Here is a 20349-nt window from a genome sequence, read left to right as displayed (position 1 = left end):
ATGCAAATGCACACCTGTACAGTAAAGGGCGAAGTTAAAATAAAAAGAAGAATTGGATTGAAACACGTGATGTTTAAAGGGGGGGTGAAACACTCAGTTTCAGTCAGTGTCATGTCAATCTTGAGTACCTATAGAGTAGCATTGCATCCTGCATATCTCCGAAAAGTCTTAATTTTTTTTATAATTATATAAGAAAGATGCGCTGTTCCGAGTCTTTCCGAAAAAAGCAGAGCGGGTGGGGGCGTGTCGTGTGAGCGGAGCTAAATAATGACGTGTGCTCGCAGCTGCTATTGTGTTGAGTCGAGTGCGTCGTAAAGCTGTGTCATCCCTAACAGCGGGAAAAAAACTTTATTCAAAATAAAAATATGGCTTTTAATCAGATACAGCCATACATCTATGATCCGGAATCAGACCCAGAGGCTGCAGTTGAACAGGAGCAGCAGCAAAAACGACTAGAGCAGGACGTCTCTATGTGGTACAAGTTATACACTAACTATATAATATGCTTAGCGGCTTGTGTTATTTACATATTTATACTTGAATTATATCGTCGTATTTTTGTCTTTGAAGGTGTACATGTGGGAAGTGCAGTTGTGCACGTGTGTTTGTGTGTTTACGCATGGTTTGTGTAGACAGTAAGCGGACTGGTTTTGCACGGCAGGTTAAGTTAGTGTTTACATAGAAAGACACGGAATAGTAGCGCATTTGAATGAAGAAGCGCGCTTATTTAGTTCAACATATTTCCCCCCTCTTTGTGTATTGTTGTTTGGAGTGCTTTTACAATACACAAACATAAAGTTACACATATAGTGGCCAGCTAAAAACATAAAGTTACACATATAGTGGCCAGTGGCCAAATGTACACACACTACACATCGCATGCTCCATTGATCAATTAACAATACGTGATCATGTTTGGGCTACTTGATGAGCATAGGCAAAAACACAGACATTTGAAGCAGTCTTACTCACAGCCTGCGGTTCTAACGTTGGGACCTTTATCGTTGGGACTGCTCCATCCTTCAGCATTAGGCGATCGGAAAATCCGGCGTCGAGCTGGGCCTTGTTTATGAAACAGTCGGCACCGAAATGCAGCGAACAGATATAAACATTCGCGCAACTCAGTTGCTGATCCGGAAAAGCAAATTACATCCACTGTTGCCTTAACGCGGGGTTTTTGGGGAATCTGTGCAGGACTGTCTTGGTCTGGCAACCAAAAACGCACTTTTTTGGTGACATTGTTATGTGCACATCACCTGTTTAGCATCCTACAAGCCAGCGCTTTGATGGGCGTAGCCTGTTACTTTCGCTCTCTCCCTCGCTCTCTCTCACGCGCTTCCGGTAGAATTGTCCGTAAGGCCCATACAAGGAAATTCCGCCCCCATTAACGTCAAAGGGGACGCATGATCTCAAAAAACTTGCCGAAACTTATGACTAACCGGAAGTAGTATTTTTGACAAAGAAATACTCCCATCAAACGTCCACCTTAACTTTTGAAACTTTGTCTATGTTTAGTATGGGATTCCAAGTCTTTAACAGTGTAAAAAGATCAGTATGCATGAAACAGCATTTCACCCCCCCTTTAAGTAAATACATGTTTTGCTTTTTCGTATGGTTGAAGGTCAGATTCGGATCATTGAAGGTCAGCAGCAAAGACATTGGTTAATATAGTGAGATTACATACATAAAGTATATTTTTGTGTTATTTAACATAGTTAATTATTGCAGGTTTGCTTTATTTTCTGAGTTTGCTGTTGCACTGTTTTTATTAATTTACTGAATCTGTTTTTGTGAAAGTGAGAAAAAAAAAAATATAATAACCATCATGTTTACACCGTGCACACAATGCTTGTGCACTTACTTCTGATTTCTCCCAACATGGGGGACAGGAAAGCTGTCAGTCAATAAATGGGAAAGCAAAGTTACCTGCATTACTTATTTGAAAAAGTAACCTAATTTTAAACTTAAAATAGTAATCTGATTATGTAACTTGTGATTTCTGTTTTTTCCTTTTACAAATTCTTTATCCACTAAGGAGTCTGTAGCTGCATTGTAAGGAAAGGAAGTGTGATACCGTGTACCTGAGAAAAGCCGAGGTTTCTGCAGCCGTTGCAAGGAGTGAGCGCCTCCCACAGGCCTGATGGTCCGCAGCTCTTTTCCTCTTCTTCCAACGCTGGGGGCAACGGGGGAGTGGGCCGCTACAGCCATGGGGAGAGAGATACATGCGATTACATACAGTCAACAGTAGTACACACAGGCTGAGGTACAGATACTGATCTCAGCTGATGCCAACATAGCACAAGGTTAAGATAAGACAGAGACGAGAGAAACGAATGGGAAAAATCCTAACACTGCTTGCTATATGCTAGCCTGGCAAGCCAGACCCACATCAAGATGTTTGGTCTGGAAACTCACCATAGACAGATAGATTATACTTTCTAGAGTCAAATAAGCTAAATTTTGACTAAACTTTTGTTAGATTTTTTGTTTTGATTGTTTTGATTTGTTTGATTCTTTATTAAAACAAGCTTAACAAATTGTTTTGGACATTCCTCATTCAAGTAGATAAGAACCGTTCTATACAGAGCCCCAAACGCAAGTGTGTCCAAACTCAGTCCTAGAGGGCCACTTTCCTGCAGAGTTGAGCTCCAATTTGCCTCAACACTTTAACCAACTTGTTCACCCAAAAAAAAAAAAAACACACTTTGTGTTCTTTGCGAGTGAACACAAAGTTTCACGGGGAATGCAAACATTTTGCAAGAGAACTCGAGACTTCGCTGATGAACACAAAACATATGCGAGATAACACAAAAGCATTGACAAATAGGTTTTCCTCCCATCAATTTTTTTTCTTTCACCATGCATGTTCTTTTACGGGCTCTATAGTTCTGTACAAATGTGAACTGATGTGTCTTGCTCTCTGTGTTTCACTTTAAAGTCCAACATGAACACTTGCTTTGCTTGTCTGTGACTTTTAGAGGACTCGTAAAATGATTCAGGATGTAAAATGGACAATCGTTTGACTCGCAATTCTGTCTGATTGTTTTGCTAGAAGCTGGAGGGGCTTTTGTAGCTCCAGAACTCATGTAGAAACACATTCCTAGTTGTGTTGAGCCACAAAATATACAAATATATAAATAAATAAAATATACAAGTATCATATATAAAGAGGATATGTATTTAATTTGTATATGATACTAGTATATGAAAAAATGATCTTTTGGTTTAAATATTTGCTTTCCCTGAATTTATTCCCAGGAAAGGTTTAGTTTTTTAGAATAAACTAAAAAAAGGTAAATGTGTACCATTCAAATGGAATGTAAGTTGCTCCAGATAAAAGCATCTGCCAAATGCATAAATGTAAGGCCGTTAAAGCGCATTTGTTTTCTTTTATGTAACAGGGTCTTTATTTGTTACAATGTTTTTTCTTCTTGGTTCGGTTCGCTTTCCCAAGGGAACCTTTCAAAGCGTACCAAAATGTGTTCACGCAAGTCAAGTACAACTGGCCACTTACTGGTCAGAGTTTCCTCCACGTCATTCATCAAGATGATTGACAAGTTCCTTCCATGAGCATATTGTAGCTTTATTTGTAACTGTAACACTATACGAATGTAGCCGTGATTCCCGCTTTTAAAGGTGTCATGAACTTAATTTTTTTATACTGTTGTCTGAGGTCAACGAATGACGTTTATATGGTTTTTACATTCAAAAACATCATAATTAATAAGTAATAGGCTATTTTCTACACTGGTTTTGAGGCTCTCTCCAAAACGCTCGGTTTTGATGGACTTGGAAGTAAACGCCCATGGCTAGGATTGGAGAAGATTTTCATATTTAATGAGCTTCTGCTCCCGTCAGTTCTCATGAAGGAGGCCGCTTGGTCTCAAAGCGTATTTATCAAACAAACCTAGTGATATATCTCTCATCTACCCGCGACTGTTTTATTTTTTTATTACTTGGCCCGCTTGATCGGTGGATATAAGCACGAACGTCTCACACACACGCGGAGATCAAGATCTTCAAACCCAACGGAGATCAAGAAATGAATGTTATTTCACTATTTAAGATTCACCGGCCTGCCGACAGGCTTATGTTTTGGTAGCCCATCTGGAAAACACATAGCCCCGAGCCGGGACTTTGCGAGCCCTGGGAGTCTGAACCCGAATCGCAATGAACCAACAAATAAGGGATTCTCCAGCCTGTGACAGTGTGCTGGTATGCTCTGTTAGACACGTCACGTAAGTTACACATAATCAATACGATATGTAACAATGCCATACTATCGCATATAAAAAACATGTTTTACTCACATAAGTGTGCTGCACCATTCCTGTCGTATCCAATATAGAAGAAACAGCATTGTGTTTTAATCTCAATATGTCTGCAAATCCAGTGTCGACCTGTCTTGTTTACAAACAATTATCTCGCTATCTTATTGCTCGGAAACACGATCAGTTTAGCTCCACGAGTCGGTGGGCGGGGCTACAGAAGCAGCATAAACAATGAGGCGTTGTTTTACCTTTCTAATACGTCATTGATTTGAGAGCCTCGTTTTCTGGGCCTGGTGTCTATAAAAGGAAGTTTTCAGTTCTGAAACTAAAAGGATATTCTTATATTACCATGACATTTTATATATCAAAGGCTCAAGGGAAAGTTGATTTCTCACTTCATCACACCTTTAATGTGATTCATCTGTATTAATACTGCAGCAAATTCAAAACAGGTTGGTCTGGATCTCCCAGTGCTGTCTAGAGGTTAACAGTGTCAAGACACCTGCAAACACTATACGGATGTTTTAATGCAACTAGAGCAGGAATCAAGGCTTCATCGGGTCAGGATTCTAGCACAGAGAAGCGCAATTACACATTTTAAGATGAAGAGGTGCTTTTGGTTTTCAACTGTGATAAATAATGTGCTCTGCTTTTTAAATAGCACATTTGCCGTTATGAATTATGATGCCGTTTGGTTTGTCGGTCCATTGGGTCGGATTGCTTTCACAACTTAAGCGAACCGCCCCAGAGTTCATTTGCGATCGGGCTGAGTCCACGTCGTTCAGGTGGTCTCAGAGCGATTGTTTTGGGGGGTGATCCAAGCGCGATTGCTGTGTTAACATATGCCTAAATGAACCGACACAAGGGAGAGAACGCACCAGGTTCCGAAAACAAACGTTCAGGTTTGAAAGCACCCACCCTAAATATGCAAGGGAAAAACAGCTAAATAATTCCTTTGACATAAGCATTTCATTTTTAATTAGCTAGTGCTAGGTTTAAATGAAAATAGTTTCCCTTTTATAGATGCTGGAAACAACACCGACCCCTTCCTTCAAAGTCTTGGGAGTTTTTGACATGTGACTGGAATCGATCGAAAGACTGTTTGTGTGCGTGCGTGTCTTTGCTTGTTTATCTGCGCTCTGCAGACTTAGATTGATTGACCCGACACAACATGTTTAATTGTATCGATCAAACAAACACGGGAGAAATCCGTGATCCAGTGTCACTGTGGCAGATCTCCAGCAAGTAACCACTGCATAACGTTCAATTGCACGCTTCCCTAATGCACAGTTCATCTGTCCCGTGCTTAAAGTAAACTTCACTCCCTCAGCCAGCAATGTGATGAAGGCACATTAAAAATAAGATTCTGTTTGTGTTAAATAACATCAGTGATTAAATCTGGGGCTGATTCAGAGCTATGAATACGTATTTATGAGATTATATAAATTGAAAGGATACCCAGCACTGCACCCAGTGTTTAGTTCTGTGTTCCCTCTGCTGGCCAGCGTTAGGTACAGCATCAACAGTGAACAGCTCATTAGGACATCTCGAATCTTGATATTAAGCAATTGATGTGACTGAGTTTCTTGGAAAACTGAAATATTTTTGATATTTTAGAGGGACGTATTCAGATTAAATGCTTCAAATCATTGGGTAAAACCTGTTTAAAATCGGCAAAAAAATTAAACGCCATGTACTGCACTGTATTTTCTTCTCAAGCACACCTTGTTTATTCGCGTGAGAGTGCCGTTCCGTTCCTCGTCAGACAGCCGCCCACTGCCGAAGCTCTCCATGGACTGAGAGTGAGAAGAGATGGTCTGACACAGCTCCTCAAAGGAGCAATCCTTATCACGGCAGATCTTTATTTCATTCAGCAACTTGGACAACTCTCCTGTTACTGCATCATCTACAAAGGGAATGAGAAAGAGGGGTATATGAATTTAATGGTGAAACAGAGGAATTAAAAAATTCTTATCAGTGGATATAGCAGTACAATATGTTTCTATACTTTATTCTTTTTTATTTACATTTAATTGTTTTTGCTTTATTAATTAAAATTAATTTTATTTTATATTACATTCTGCTACTGATATTGAATTTTATTTATTAGATTTACTTACAAATAACTGTGTACAATTGTGCAAACACTTCAGCAATACAAAATACAGTTGTCATGTCAAAATAGCACAATATAATAAATACTTTTAATTGTATTTATTAATGGACTGTATCATACTACCAAAAGCATATCAAATTTCTCTGTAAGGCCTTTTAAATAAATGTTTACGTACAGAGCATTCATCATGAGAGCCGACCTATTTATTTTTATTCTCTTGTCTGTTTTTCAATATTTAATCTGGGACAAATGCTTGTTTTCTGGCAGCGGCTCAGTGTGCTGATGTGTACTAACAGTCATTTTGTGGTTGGCAGACTCTCGGATTCACCTGTGATCTTTACCAAAATATTACCCCGGCTGGAACAAAGTCGCACATCCAGCAGGAATTTAGAGCACAAAGGGAACGAGTGAGACTGTGCTGCGCTACAACTGGCCACTAGGGGCGCTAGTGACTGCACTTTCATTATACTGAACATACACACTACTTAAAACATATACTCATTTGTGTCACTATTTGTGTTCCTGTTATGAAAATACTAAGCAAAATAAGATTATTTTGAATTAAAAACAATGTTTAAGTTATTTATGCGTTCAAACATAGGATTAAACTAAAATATTTGCCAGAAAAAAAGCAAAGCAGCAGAAAATGTGTTGTAATACTATCCCTTGACCACTGGGTGTCACACTGCACACTAAAATGCATGAAAGAGACAGCACGTGATGAGCCATGTTGCTTTTTTACATGATCATTTCATGTGTTAAAACAGAGTATTTAGCTATTCTATTATAGCTAGTTCATTAGATGTAATTATTGCAGGATGTTTTTTATTTGAATGCATTGAAGTTTTCACTGATCTGACAATCACATACTTTTATGCCGCAGAGACGGGGAGGGCACAGGTGAGGGTATTGATGTGCGTGGTGTTGGTGTTGGGCGCTGACGTGCTAAATCTTCGTGGAAATTCCCTCTGTCACAATCTGACATCATATAATCTAGAGAGACAGAGATAAATTAATTTATAGTGCACAGGTAAACACAACCACAAAAGTAGTGAGATGTGCCAGTTTGCTCAGTTTTAGGACAGAGTTAAGTCCACATAAAGGGAGTTGAAAAGTCAAAATAGACAACATTTTAATTATTATTCTTTTTTTAAGCACTTTAGGTTGGTGAAAACCAAAATGTTGTCCTGTAATTGTAGCTCTAAACAACTATAGGCTGCACAAGCCACATGATAACCATGAAAACAACAATAGTTTCAGAGACCCGTCAAAGACTGTAGATTATAAAACCACAGCAAGCGTGAGTTTGAGATTCCTTCATGCTGGGGAATCTGGTTCGTTGACCACACAGAGGCAGGGAGGAGAGCTTTAATGTTGCCTCTGTTCTGTAGGATGAAGGGTGATTTAGACTTCACATATGTCCAAAGGAGACATTTTCGAGCAGTTACAGGAGTCCTAAACTCCCAAGTCTGCATTTCACAACCCTCAGAAATGTATAACAGTGGATGGAAACAACAAGAGAGCTAAAATAAATGTAATTTCAAAACCAGATAACCACATATTCTTTTACGAGGGTGAGGTTTTGAAAGCAGAGATGGAGCATTGGGTTCAAATACCCATCGCCTTTTGTTCTGTGTGATAAACTCAGCTGGAAGGAATGAGATTAGTTGGATCAGTACATGAATAATTCCAATATATTACAATGGCCTAAAGTAGTAATAATGTGTATAACAAAAGTAATAAACATGTAATAAGTCTAAGATCTCATACATACCTCAACAAAATGAGCGAAGACTCATGATGGTATTTGTAGTTGTTTTTTTGGGCCTAAAGTAAGTTAAGGAATGAGGATTTCTCACACACACCAAACAACCATTGTTCTCAATCTAAAACAAACTTCCTGTAACGAACTTTATCAATCTGCAAGCATCCGCCTTCTGATCTCCACCAGGAACACGCTCCCTCATCAGCTTGCGCACGTGTCTGTGAGTTTGCTTGTGTGTTCAAGGGTTTTATTGGCTTTTTAAAAGTTTTAATGTGTGTGCGTGTGAGTCTGGGAAACACTTTACCATGTATGAGAGAAGCAATTTGTTGTGATTTCTGAGACGGATGTTCTCTCAGTATGTCTAGAGCAGTTCTTCCCTGGCAATCTCTGATGTTGGCATCAATCCCTGAGAAAAAAAGAAAGAAAAGGGAAAAAAAAGATTTTTTGCATTTGATTTTTAGTTTAGTTTTTAGTATTGCTTTATTCATTTTATAATAAAATGTATTAGTTACTGGTTAACTGTTTTATATGTATATGAAAGGGCATAGTCTTGTCTAATTAAAAGGTTCTTTTTAACAGAACACAGTAAACACAATCTAAAGCGAAGCTAAGAATATTCATATTTAAATATGAAACTAAGTCATTTTTATAAAGTGTTTATTAGAATTTTTGCATATTTAAAGTTTCAATTGAATTTTCATCCATTTTTGTTTCAACAAAAATCTTCATATAAATCAGATATAATATTACTAACAAAAATAATAGTCATATTTTATTTATTAATATTAATACAAAAACTTGAAGTACTTGAAAGAAAAAATTCTGAATAAATAAAGTACTATGGAAATTATACAATAGAACAAAAATGACTATTTCCCATTAACTCTGAAAAAACACGAAACAAAACAATTTTCCCAAAACAAAACTTTCCATAACAATAAACGCCCTTTCCTTATACAACAAGTTCCGCAATCTCCAGTTCCTGTTCCACAGCTGGCACTGACAGGAAAGCTGTTAGGTCACAGGTCACACAAGTAGTTTAAACAAACCATGGCCGTGCAACATCCCCACACACATACACTTCCCCAAGACATACCTGAGTCAAGCAGTAGCTGAACTACATCCATCTTTCCGAAGAGAGCGGCTTCGTGGAGAGCACTTCCTTTCTCTGTCTAGAGAGAGAAAGACTTCAAGTCAATATTTTATTCCTAAATGGCTCACATAAAGAAGTAAACAGCAGTAATATACTATGGCGTCATTACTATTGCCGTCCATGCAGTCTATCAGCCGTCTACTGGGGCGACTGGCAGGGCATTTTATATCACGCTCACTGTGAAGTACTTAACTACACCCAATTTAGCTCTGGAAACATTTATTCAGTGTACTACAATTAACGGCAATGGAGCTGAGAATTTATGAGGCTGACTGACGGGCGCTTGAGAGGGAAAGGAACGGGCAAATTAGACCGAACGGCAGTCGAGACAGATCGCGAGAGAGCTTCTTGCACTGTTGAGCGTGGTCATTTTAATAGGCCACCGGGAGACCGACCACGATACCTTCATTAGTCCAGAGGCATCTGTACAACTCAAGTGCTTGCTCTTCTCCCTGAATTCCCTCAATGGATGTGATGATGCAATACACATTAAACAAGAGCCACAGGGACTTACTGTAATACTTAATCCTGCAAAAACAGCACTGACTTTCAGTCCGGGAGAGATAAAACTACCTCTGTGCAAAGTTTTGAGACACTTTTAGTCACTGTTTTTGTCTAGCAATGGTATTAATGGCTTTTTTCTGAACTCTCCCGAGTCCCAGATAGATCACGTTAAGTTTAAGGGCTCGACATCTTAAAGGGGTACTTCGCTGGAAAGATGAATGCGTATTTAAATTGGGTCCTTTATGTAGATGAAATTATTTTAGAAGTTGGTGCCTTCTAGACTGAGAAAAGCCAGAAAAAGTTATTTTTGCTTATGTGGATGAAATACAACAACTCCCAGAATGCACTTGCTTTGCTGCCCTATTCCCAAGACACTCCCAAGCCACGCCTACCGGTTGGTTGCATCTCTTGCTCACCGCGGTACCATCGTTTTCATTTTTAGAATAATAAAATCATTTTGTGCAGTTAGAGAACCGACGCTAAAACTAAAAACTGAACATATCTGATCAATACAGTGTGAACCGAACGAGAGTCGCAGCACAAATGCAGCAGGAGTCAGATTTCATTCATCAGTGAGTGAGGAGCTGACAGATCAGATGATCGCGGAAGATTTGGTTTGGAAGATTTTAAGCGAAATGTAAAAGCGCCTATTTAAGTGAGCTTGTCATTGTACTGTTTTGTTGTTTATTTCATTAAGAATCATAGGCTAATGAACCCACAATTCAAGCAACGTGCCCCAGAATTCGTGCTGATTCAAAACAGAAACTAAAATGAGCATGGCCACCCAGCATATATTCATGCCCACATTGTCGTTCATTAATTCACAGTGCGTGTCCAATCTGGCTATGGAAATGTAACATTCATAAGAATTCATTAAAAACACTTGCATTGCTCCGACTGCTCCGTTATTGATGCCTGAGCGGCTGTGCTCATTTTACATTCTGTGAGTAAGATCCCACACCTATGGACGGGTTGAAAACATGCGGAACTAGCTCCTATTACTGGCTGTAGTCTCTAGCCTCTGGCTTAAAAAGACTCAGATCTCTATTTTCTAGACGTAAAATACATAAATATCTCATCTCAACGACTGGGGAGCGCGATCATTCGAATATACTACCCGGTTTCTACTGATACAAAGCTTATTTCTAATCACAAAAGTAACCGTTTAACCCGGCACAATGCAACACCAGGCGTTACGCAAGTGTGTTTTGCTAGTTTCAGCTCGACGCAGTTATTAAAGGGGACATATCATGAAAATCGGACTTTTTCTCTAAGTGCTATAATCATGTCCCCGGTGCATCTACCAACCCAGAAAACATGAAAAAGAAAGGACAACCCAGTAACTTTGTTTTTGCAGGCCTTTCTCTGCAAGCATGTTATAAAAAAAAATAGCTGTTTAGATTTCGCTCCCCTTCTGGCGTAGGAAGGGAACCTACCGGCCCTTAATCAGCCCGTTTCCACACACGATGCCACTATTGTGTTTTTAAAAGCTACAAAGGTGAACAAGACCCTTGTGTGTATTTAACAGTTTAAACACAACGTAAAAATGTGAAAGAGAAGTTGCTCCGGGACTTGACATTTGACAACCTGATTACCGTGTGACAGTCTGTATGCGCTATCCATTAAAAGTTTAAACGCCTATAGCTTTAAAAGGTGTGGAAATAATAAACTTTAATGATGAAAGAAAAACTATGCTATCCATGAGAGGGATTGTGAGATGATAATCAAAACCAAGAAGATGGCATTTAAAGGCACAAAAACAGACAGTTATTTTACTGTAGTCAGAAATGGGTATTTACAATATGGATTTAAAAATAATATGTGAGGTATTTTTAGGCTGAAATTTCACAGACACATTCTGGGGACACCTGAGACTTAAATTACATCTTGTAAAAATAGGCATAATAGGTCCCCTTTAAATATTAAAAATTCCTCTCTGGAGAAGCGTTCAGTCTTTCAGCTCGCAAATTCCACCATGTAAATAGCAAATCTGCCATGATGTGAGCGCAACTGGTTTTTAAAGGAAATGGGAAAACACACTTTGATTGGTTTACTGCACGTTACGCACGAAACACACCCATGACACATTAAGAGATTAGGTACAACCCTTTTAGACCATGTGCCAGACGTGCCGACCGTTTTTTCTGCCATTAAACAAACAAAAGTGGATTCGAAAAAGCCCTAAGTGCACCTGTGCCATGCGCTCAGATCGTTAAAATAGGGCCTTAAGTCTTTATAACATTATATAACAATCTTTGTGCATTAATTTGTGTCTTTTTTAGCTTCTTGTGTGACGTTTTAAAAATGCGCCACTCAAGTTAAAAGTTTATTGTTATAAATCACATCCAAAATGAAAGCTTGTGTTTACATAATATGTGTGCGTACTGTGTTTAATTATTTTGTATATATAAATACGCACACATGCATGAATATATTTAAGAAATATTTGCATGAATATACCATATCTATAATTTATATTATATATAAACAGTTTTTTATATAAATATTAAAAATGTCCTTAAATATATACAGCTCTGGAAAAAAAATGAAGAGGCTATTTAACATTGATTTCTCAATGTTAAGAGGTCTCTTAATTTTTTCCGGAGCTGTATACATGCATGTGTGCTTACTTATATATACATGATAATTATACAGAGTACACGCACATATATTATGAAAATTTTTATTTTGGATTGTGATTAATCACAATTTATTTTTCCCCAGCGCTAAAAAAAAAACACATCTTGAGACATTGTGGTTTTTCTATTCCAACACCCTGCGTCTCACGTTTTTAAATGCAAAAACACGTTCTTTGTGAAGGAAAGCAGCTAAAAATATTTAAACTTGTCTCTTAAGACCCCTGAGTTCTTTTCCATTCAGGCGGGCCGGTCACACAGTTCTTGATCACAAGAATGCATCCTGTGAACGCCCACAAGTCTGCTGAAAGTTCTTAGAGAGAAGTTGAAAACAAAAAAATGAGGCAAACACACGAGGTTACATACAAGACTATAAATGTAGTGCTGGTACACTTTCCGAAAAAATATTGAAAGATTTTGTCCTTTAGGAACACTTTTTTGCATTAATAACCCATGGGGTCATGCAAGTCCTCTAATTTGCCTTCTTTAGGCGCAGATAAGGTGAGAATACATACTATCAGGCTTAAATCCAGTGAATCTGAGGATACAAACGAAAAGCTTACATAAAGCTACGCCTTTAAGCATGCATGAAAAAATGAGAGTTCGCATCCACTTACGTACTTAGAGACAGCACAAAAATAGTCACATATAAGACATTCATCGTTGAACCTGAGGTTGAACTCCAGTCTAGATTACTGAATAGTCCAGAAAGACTCAAAATTTCTGAATAAGGCTTGATCATGAATGAGCATGGTAAATCCTGCAGAGCACACTGTTCTCCTGAAATGGTCTGTGCTGTTCGGGATGAGCAGCGAGTGCACCCACAATGGGACGGGAAGTGGGACCCCCTCCTCTGAATAAGGACCACTTCCTGTCCGGTTTCCTATGGCGATTAGCTATTGATGTCACCAGGAGGAGGAAATCGATTCACTCTCACTGTGCTTCCAGGAATTGAGAAGCGATGAGCAGATTGCCTTCATCTCTCTTTCTCACTGTTCTACTTCAGCTGAATGTACTTGCAAGTTTACAGTCTGAAAGAGTTTCTTTCTCAGAGGAGGAAAGAAGATGGAAGACTAGAGTAGTGTCTCCAGGCCATAAATTTAGGTAGGGTAGATTCTGCGTATTAGCGCTAGTTTATGAAACCCATTTTGTAAGCTTTATTCTTATCACTGAACACTTCAGACACACTTTTGACAGAATTCTAATATCCTTGCATTATTCAGTCTGAGGATGGCGCTCTAATGATGATTGACAGATTTTATTACGCACGACAAACACATAGAATGCCATCTTAGAATTGCCTTAATGTAGTATTTATCACGCCTGAATTTTGTGTTAGAATATTATGTAGGAATTACTGTGAGGAAAACAAAGTCATGTCTATTCCCAGAACAAACATAAAAAAACAGAACTACTGTATATAAAATCTATTCACATAAGCATAAATTAAAGGGTTTATACTCTCATTAATTTGATACACTACTTCACATAGTAAGAACAGACATGTCATATACAAACTAGTTACTGACCTGATGCAGACAAATATCTGAAGCAGACTAATATCGTCTTGGGCTGTGTCCGAAATCGACCCCTATACCCTTAAATAGGGCACTATTTGAGGGGACAGCCATTTGTAGTGGTGTCCGAAACGATAACGTACGTTATTGAGTGCACTCATTCAATCCCACAATCCACAGCAACGACGAGTGTACAACTGATGTACGCTAAACGCCTGGAGAATACCCCAAATGCACTTTGAGAGTCATGGGCTGAATAAATTCCCACGACTCGCCGGAAGTTGCAACCCGTAGCTGAATTAATCATCCATTTCCAAACCGCACTGGTCAAGCGTAATGTCATACAGGTATACTGTTAGAACTTAACTTTTAGATAGACTATCAATATTCTCAATCATCAGTTGATGTCCGATATTCCAACCCGTGATGTGTGGCAGGAGCTGCAGTGCGAGAAATCTCCAAAGAATCCTCGAGGAAACAGACACAGTGCAGTACTATAACATTCTCAAACTTAATCAAGCTGTGCCATATATGGTATTTCAATATAAAATCAAGTAAGACGTATATGTGCAAAATGTGTGAGTGTGTATTGTCTATCGTCTGGGTGTGTGCGAATGTGTCCAAGGACTACTTCATGTTTTGTCTAAGTTTGTGCATGTGTCAAAGTCAGTGTTATACAAGGAAAGTTAGAAAGTGATGCCCGAGAAATAAGAAAATATTAACAATGGACACTTTAAATTATTTATGATTTAGTGCTTCACCTTTAAGAAACAAAAATTCAGATATATCTCGCCCAACTAGAGAACCAGTGTCTCATCTTCACTGCTGTCTCTCCTTTAGGCCTTCCTTTTAAAGGGGTGATGAATTGAGAAATCAAATTTCCTTGAGCCTTTGATATATAAAAGGTCATGGTAATATAAGAATTACTGTAAGTTTCGTAGCTGAAAACGTCCTTGTTAGTAAAAGAAAAGCTTTTATAGACACAAGGCCCAGAAAACGAGTCATTATGTGTACGTGTTTGACAGAAAATACCTTAGCACACTGTCACAGGCTGGAGAATCCCTTATTTGTTGGCCTATTACTTATTCATTATGTTTTTGAATGTAAAAACCACACACACGTCATTAGTTGACCTCAGACAACAGTATAAAAATTTTTAAAAGCCAGTTCATGATACCTTTAAATTGATTATTAAATTGATTAATTACAGTTTATACTTCCCAGTTCGCTACATTAAAATAATTATTAAACCGCAAAAAGAAGCTATGCAAAAGTGGCAGCTATTCTGGAGCACTCAGTGACCAAATTCACTCACTTGTTTTAATTATTAGTGGAGTAGTAAGTAGGGAATAGTGATTGAGGGTACAGGGGGGCGATTTCCACAGCATTGGACTGAAGCGAGGATTACGCGAGTTAACACCATGTGAAAAAAGCAAAGTAGAAATCTGCCCCATAGCCTCTCTATGGGAGTGTGCTGCAGTTCCATTTTTCACCACAGATTTACATTGAAAATACGTGGGGCGCTGTAGAGCTAGGGAGGGCTCAGAGACCGGCTGCCCCACTTAGTATCATGAATACATGCCTGTTAAATCCATGTGCTACATTTGAATATATCCAGCTGGCTTTACGACTTAAAATAGCCTAGAAATTACAAATAATATTTGTTGCAGAATACTGAACACATTTATAATTTATTATTAATTCAGTGTATATAGAGGTCTATGTTTTAATGAATATGTTGGTGCCACGGCTAGAGAGGCATGCATCATTAAATATTAACTCATTTATTCATGTGATCATAACATTACATCAACATTACACATTCCATGTTCACTTTCAGCCATGTTTTTTCCCTCATCTACGGCGCCAACGTTTTATTTGTCCAAAATTCTGCCATAAATATAAATTACATCATAAATGTATATTAAACATCAAATTAGTTCTCATTCGCATTGGACAGACAAATTATAACATGTCTGGTTAGCACGCTTTGTTGCGCTGTAACTTTGCAGGGTTAAAGTATGTGTTCAAATAATACTGTATCTCTCATAGAGACAGAGAGAGACGGAGGACGGGGAATCCGTGCTTTCTGAGATCAAAGCTTCCTCTGATCATCCTCCCTCACACACGCAACACAGAACCATTCAAGTGCTGACAACTCAGCAACGTTCCAACACACACACAGCCTAAAGAGACAGCTATTCCATACAAACAGATTTACAGCCTGATAAATAAGACAAGCACATCCAAGAACACACACAATCCTTTGACGCTATATTAGTGAAGATCTCACTAGCGTAAAACTAAGAAAACTAATTTTTTTCATTACATTTCTTCTGCAGTTGCCCACCACAAGGGTGTTGCTACATTATGCGGTGACTAAGAGCTTCTGTGCAATTTTCAATGCACTAAGGTGTTACAGGGTGTTCTGAGTGGTTGCTATGCAGTTGCTAGGGTGATCAGTGGGGTTGCTAGGATGCTCTCTGTGGTTTTTAGGTTGTTGCCAGTGTTTTGGATGATTTCTAGGGTGTACAGAGTGGTTGCTATGCAGTTGCTAGAGTTTTCTGGGTGGTTGCTGTTCTGAATGGACAATTCTGGACAATTCTAAAAATCTGCATTATTACATCACAGACATGCACAAAATGTCAAAAGGCAGTTTCCATACAAAGAGCATTGTGCTTTGACAATCACCTATCTAACAAGAACACTGATGCTTTTACTATTCTCTATGCCTAATCTTTTTGTGAATTATTCATGTACTTTTATATTTACATTTTAGTAATTAATTGTTTTTACAATTGAGGGCATCCCCAGATGTCCTCAAAGGTTCCCAAAGGGAAGGTTTGTACGATTTTAGGTCACTTCTTTGTCCCTAAAGTATAACATAAGTAAACACACACACCAGGGAAGCCTGAGGAAACCCTAGACTGAGAACAGAGTGTTCCTCTACTGCGTTTCACTTACTCTCACAGCTAGATGAATTATTCATCCATTTGAGCCCTTAAACCATTCACAATCTCTCTCTCTCTCTCTCTCTCTCTCTCTCTCTCTCTCTCTCTCTCTCTCTCTCTCTCTCTCTCTCTCTCTCTCTCTCTCTCTCTCTCTCTCTCTCTCTCTCTCTCTCTCTCTCACAACAGAAAAAAATAATAAAAAGTTATGTCATGAAACTCTAGATGGCGCAGGCTCACAAGTCCTTAACTCAATCTGATTGCAATAGAGGGGTGCAGATATGATGTCACTTTGTAGGCCAACCGGCAGTTCACATCGTACTGGTTTCTTCAACAAAAACCCAATAGGATTTTTTTGGTTTCTTTTGGATTAAAAAAAAACTAGCTCTGTGACCGACAAAAGTTTATGATACTTCCAGTTTTGTCCGTCAGAATTTTCACAGATCAACAAAACTTTTATGAATTTTGAAGCCTAAATGCAGTCGCCAGGAGTAAAAAGCTAAAAGTGGGCTATAAACGGACTATATGATTCCAAGATTTCAACGTCACCATCACCAAGCTTCCGACAACTCTTTCAGTTTTCATCTAAAAACTGTTTTCCAGAACATACGAGTTAGAATAGTTTATATAAGCATGATGAGGCTGTAAAAGTGGGCTGATCCGGTGTGATGATGTGTGATGTCCCAGACTGCCTCTATAGTACAAAATATTTTGATAGGGCAATATATTGTTGTCCTTCTCCGTGCGATACAAGAATCGATACGCTGGCACCAAACATCGATATTTTAATTAATGAAATAAGGCGCTCTTAATAGATTTCATCACTACTTAATGGCTCCTCAAGGTGGCGCTCAACATGAGGGAAACGTGACCATAAGTTAAGTAGCCTAAGAAAAATAGTTTTTTAACGGAATGGCAGACAAAAGTGTGAGCAAAATAATAAATGCCCCAATCATTTAAGTTCAAAGTCTGGAAAACCTGCACTTTACCTTTACACAGGCATTTCGTTTTCATAGTTAGACAGATATCGCAATATATCCTTATAGGATTGTCTAGCAATATATTGATCATAGCAGAATTGCTGTATTGCAATATTATCGGTATCATCAGCCAAGTATCATATTGTTAGATACCCTGTGATTCCAACCCTTACTCTGTAGTCCTACTTAGTCCTTGTTAGCAACCGTATTTTTCAGGACAAGTAATAGATTTATTAAATCACAAGCGGGGTAATACTGATGTATTTTATGTCATAGAATAAACATAAAAATGTCTTGTGCTTCTGTTCACCACAGACTTCATTTCAGCCATTTAACCAAAATCCCATTAAAAAAAACATTGACTTTGTGACTAATTTCTGCATTTAGTCCAACAAAGTGATGTCATACCTGCACACATCATTCTCTATAGATCACATCTGATCGGTTCCTGCTTTATTGGTAAACAATGACCTTGCTGCTCAACATTTAAATTCTTGCCTATTGTTTGCTGTAGCAGTTTGCAGCGCGCTTTCAGAAGCCCTCCCCCTTCCCCAGCTCCACCTGTATAGATCTGCTATGTGGTGATTCATGTATGCTATGTTGTACAGCAGCAGCATGTCTTGCTTGCTTGGAAAGTTGCAGCAGCTGACATTACAGAACTGAGATCTGGAGCCAAAAATGTCAATGTGTGACATGAGTTCTGGACAAAGAGCATATCCTGCTCACACACTGACCTGTGTGTTAACGTCCATGTCAGCCTCCAGCAGCACTCGAACGGTAGAGTGATGGCCGTTCCGTGCGGCCAGATGTAGAGGCGTTTGCTTGCGTGTATTGCAGCTCATGAGATTGGGGTGGGCGGTCAGTAGCATGCGGACAACCTGCAGGCGGCCATACAGGGCGGCCAGGTCCAGCGGCGTTTCCCCGCGGCTGTTCCTCATGCTGGGGTCCGTCAGCTCCTGCAGCAAAACACGGACCACCTCGGAGTGACCGTACTGAGCCGCACAGTGCAGAGCCGTCTCCTTCTCAAGGTTCTACATCAGAGAGAGCGACAAGGAGAGACAGAAAGCATGTTACTGTAATAAAATCACTTTGAAGCATCCATTATCCAAACATGAGCTGTCATATAACCATGACAACAGTCTGTCAATCACCTACTGCCCTAAATAAGTCCCATAATGCAATGCAACTGCCTGCAGGCTACTGTCAGGTTTTTTTTAGACATAAGACGATACACAGCAGCAAAGATGAACACCCTGATAAGATCCCTCTATCGCATGAATTCTGGTTAATACTGATAAAGAAAAATGACTTGAAAGTGAAAGCAGAGTCATGCTGTCATCATGTAGTGATGAAATTATAGATCTAATGGCAGTGTTGTTGAGTGGGTGCTTGGTGTTTTTTTAATGACCCAATTAAAATATATATTTGGCTAGATATGGCTCAGGATTTTTCTTTTCATTAACTGATCAAGTCTAATTACTTAGAAACGTAATAGCATGGCACAACTCTCCTTCGTGAGCAAATGGTGTGGGACGAGTTAGAGGTTTGTTCAAATCTGTGAACCTACAAGTGAACAGAGAATATCATACACCAACTGGAAATATAACCATATTATAACATAACAGCCCCCTCTACTGCCACTACTGCACACCACACTTCTTCTCTTGGCTACACATGTTTGTGTGTTTTAGGGGTGCTCCAACAAACTGAGAGATGAGAGGTTATGTCTGTAGCATGAAGATAGAAAGAGCATTCTTGCAGGTCTGTCAATAAACAAGAGAGCTGCAGCGAGTGGCCGCTTTAACTGCAATGACTTATTTCAAGCAAATGGGTTCCTTAATTAGCCAGACATGATTGAAAATGATGATAAGAGACTCCCAGTCCCTGAAGCAGCACAAAGAAACAGACCTGATACTGCAGACAGATTTCTCTCGCTCTCTCTATCGCACTCTCGTACTCTCTGCTCTGCCTTTCTTCCTTTAATCTCCATTTTTCAGCTTTGAACACCAAACACACACACAGTAATTTCCTGCATCCATCGTGCATCTGAATGTCGGCCAGACAGCGCAATATCCAGAAAGACAGCAGGCCGTTTTCCCACTCCATAGTGTTCACGCCCTATTGGTTAATATCCAAGAAGGGCTGTCATGATAAAACAACACAAGAACAGGAAATCACATTCAATAAATGAAATGACACATAAGAGTGACGCCGTATCTAGAGCGATCAGCACTTTAGACGACACAAAACACATAATTAAAGTATAAAATAGACAATTAGGCCCAACAAAAGTGCTTTGTTCACAGATGAGGAACCCGTGAGTCTCGTCTCTTAGCGGAGCACTAAAGCAGATGTACAGACAGACAGTACGGCCCACGGGAGGATAGAGGAGGTGTGGAGGATCGCATTAGTCTCGGCTATCCTGTTCAATCCAGTGAAGTTAAATGCGGATTTGTTTT

At 39.1% G+C, this 20349-nt stretch overlaps 1 protein-coding gene across 7 annotated transcripts in view; it reads right to left on the bottom strand.

Annotated features, from left to right (window-relative positions):
• anks1b (ankyrin repeat and sterile alpha motif domain containing 1B) overlaps positions 1-20349 on the bottom strand; it is a 209080-nt gene that overhangs the window by 129143 nt on the left and 59588 nt on the right. For 5 of the 7 annotated variants that reach the window (XM_067427655.1, XM_067427659.1, XM_067427652.1 and 2 more), the window contains exons 4-9: positions 18625-18921; positions 9249-9324; positions 8457-8558; positions 7258-7380; positions 5996-6177; positions 2082-2198 (exon numbers count right to left, since the gene is read on the bottom strand). In XM_067427655.1, coding sequence (XP_067283756.1) covers positions 2082-2198; positions 5996-6177; positions 7258-7380; positions 8457-8558; positions 9249-9324; positions 18625-18921 — 897 coding nt within the window. Of the gene's footprint in view, positions 1-2081; positions 2199-5995; positions 6178-7257; positions 7381-8456; positions 8559-9248; positions 9325-13062; positions 13233-18624; positions 18922-20349 lie in introns of those variants that run through there. The other 2 variants (XM_067427657.1, XM_067427656.1) reach the window with 2 other exon arrangements.

This window comes from Pseudorasbora parva, chromosome 20 (genome assembly GCF_024679245.1).
Source record: "Pseudorasbora parva isolate DD20220531a chromosome 20, ASM2467924v1, whole genome shotgun sequence".
Taxonomy (NCBI): Eukaryota; Metazoa; Chordata; class Actinopteri; order Cypriniformes; family Gobionidae; genus Pseudorasbora; species Pseudorasbora parva.
This window is presented reverse-complemented; position numbering and strand designations above follow the sequence as displayed.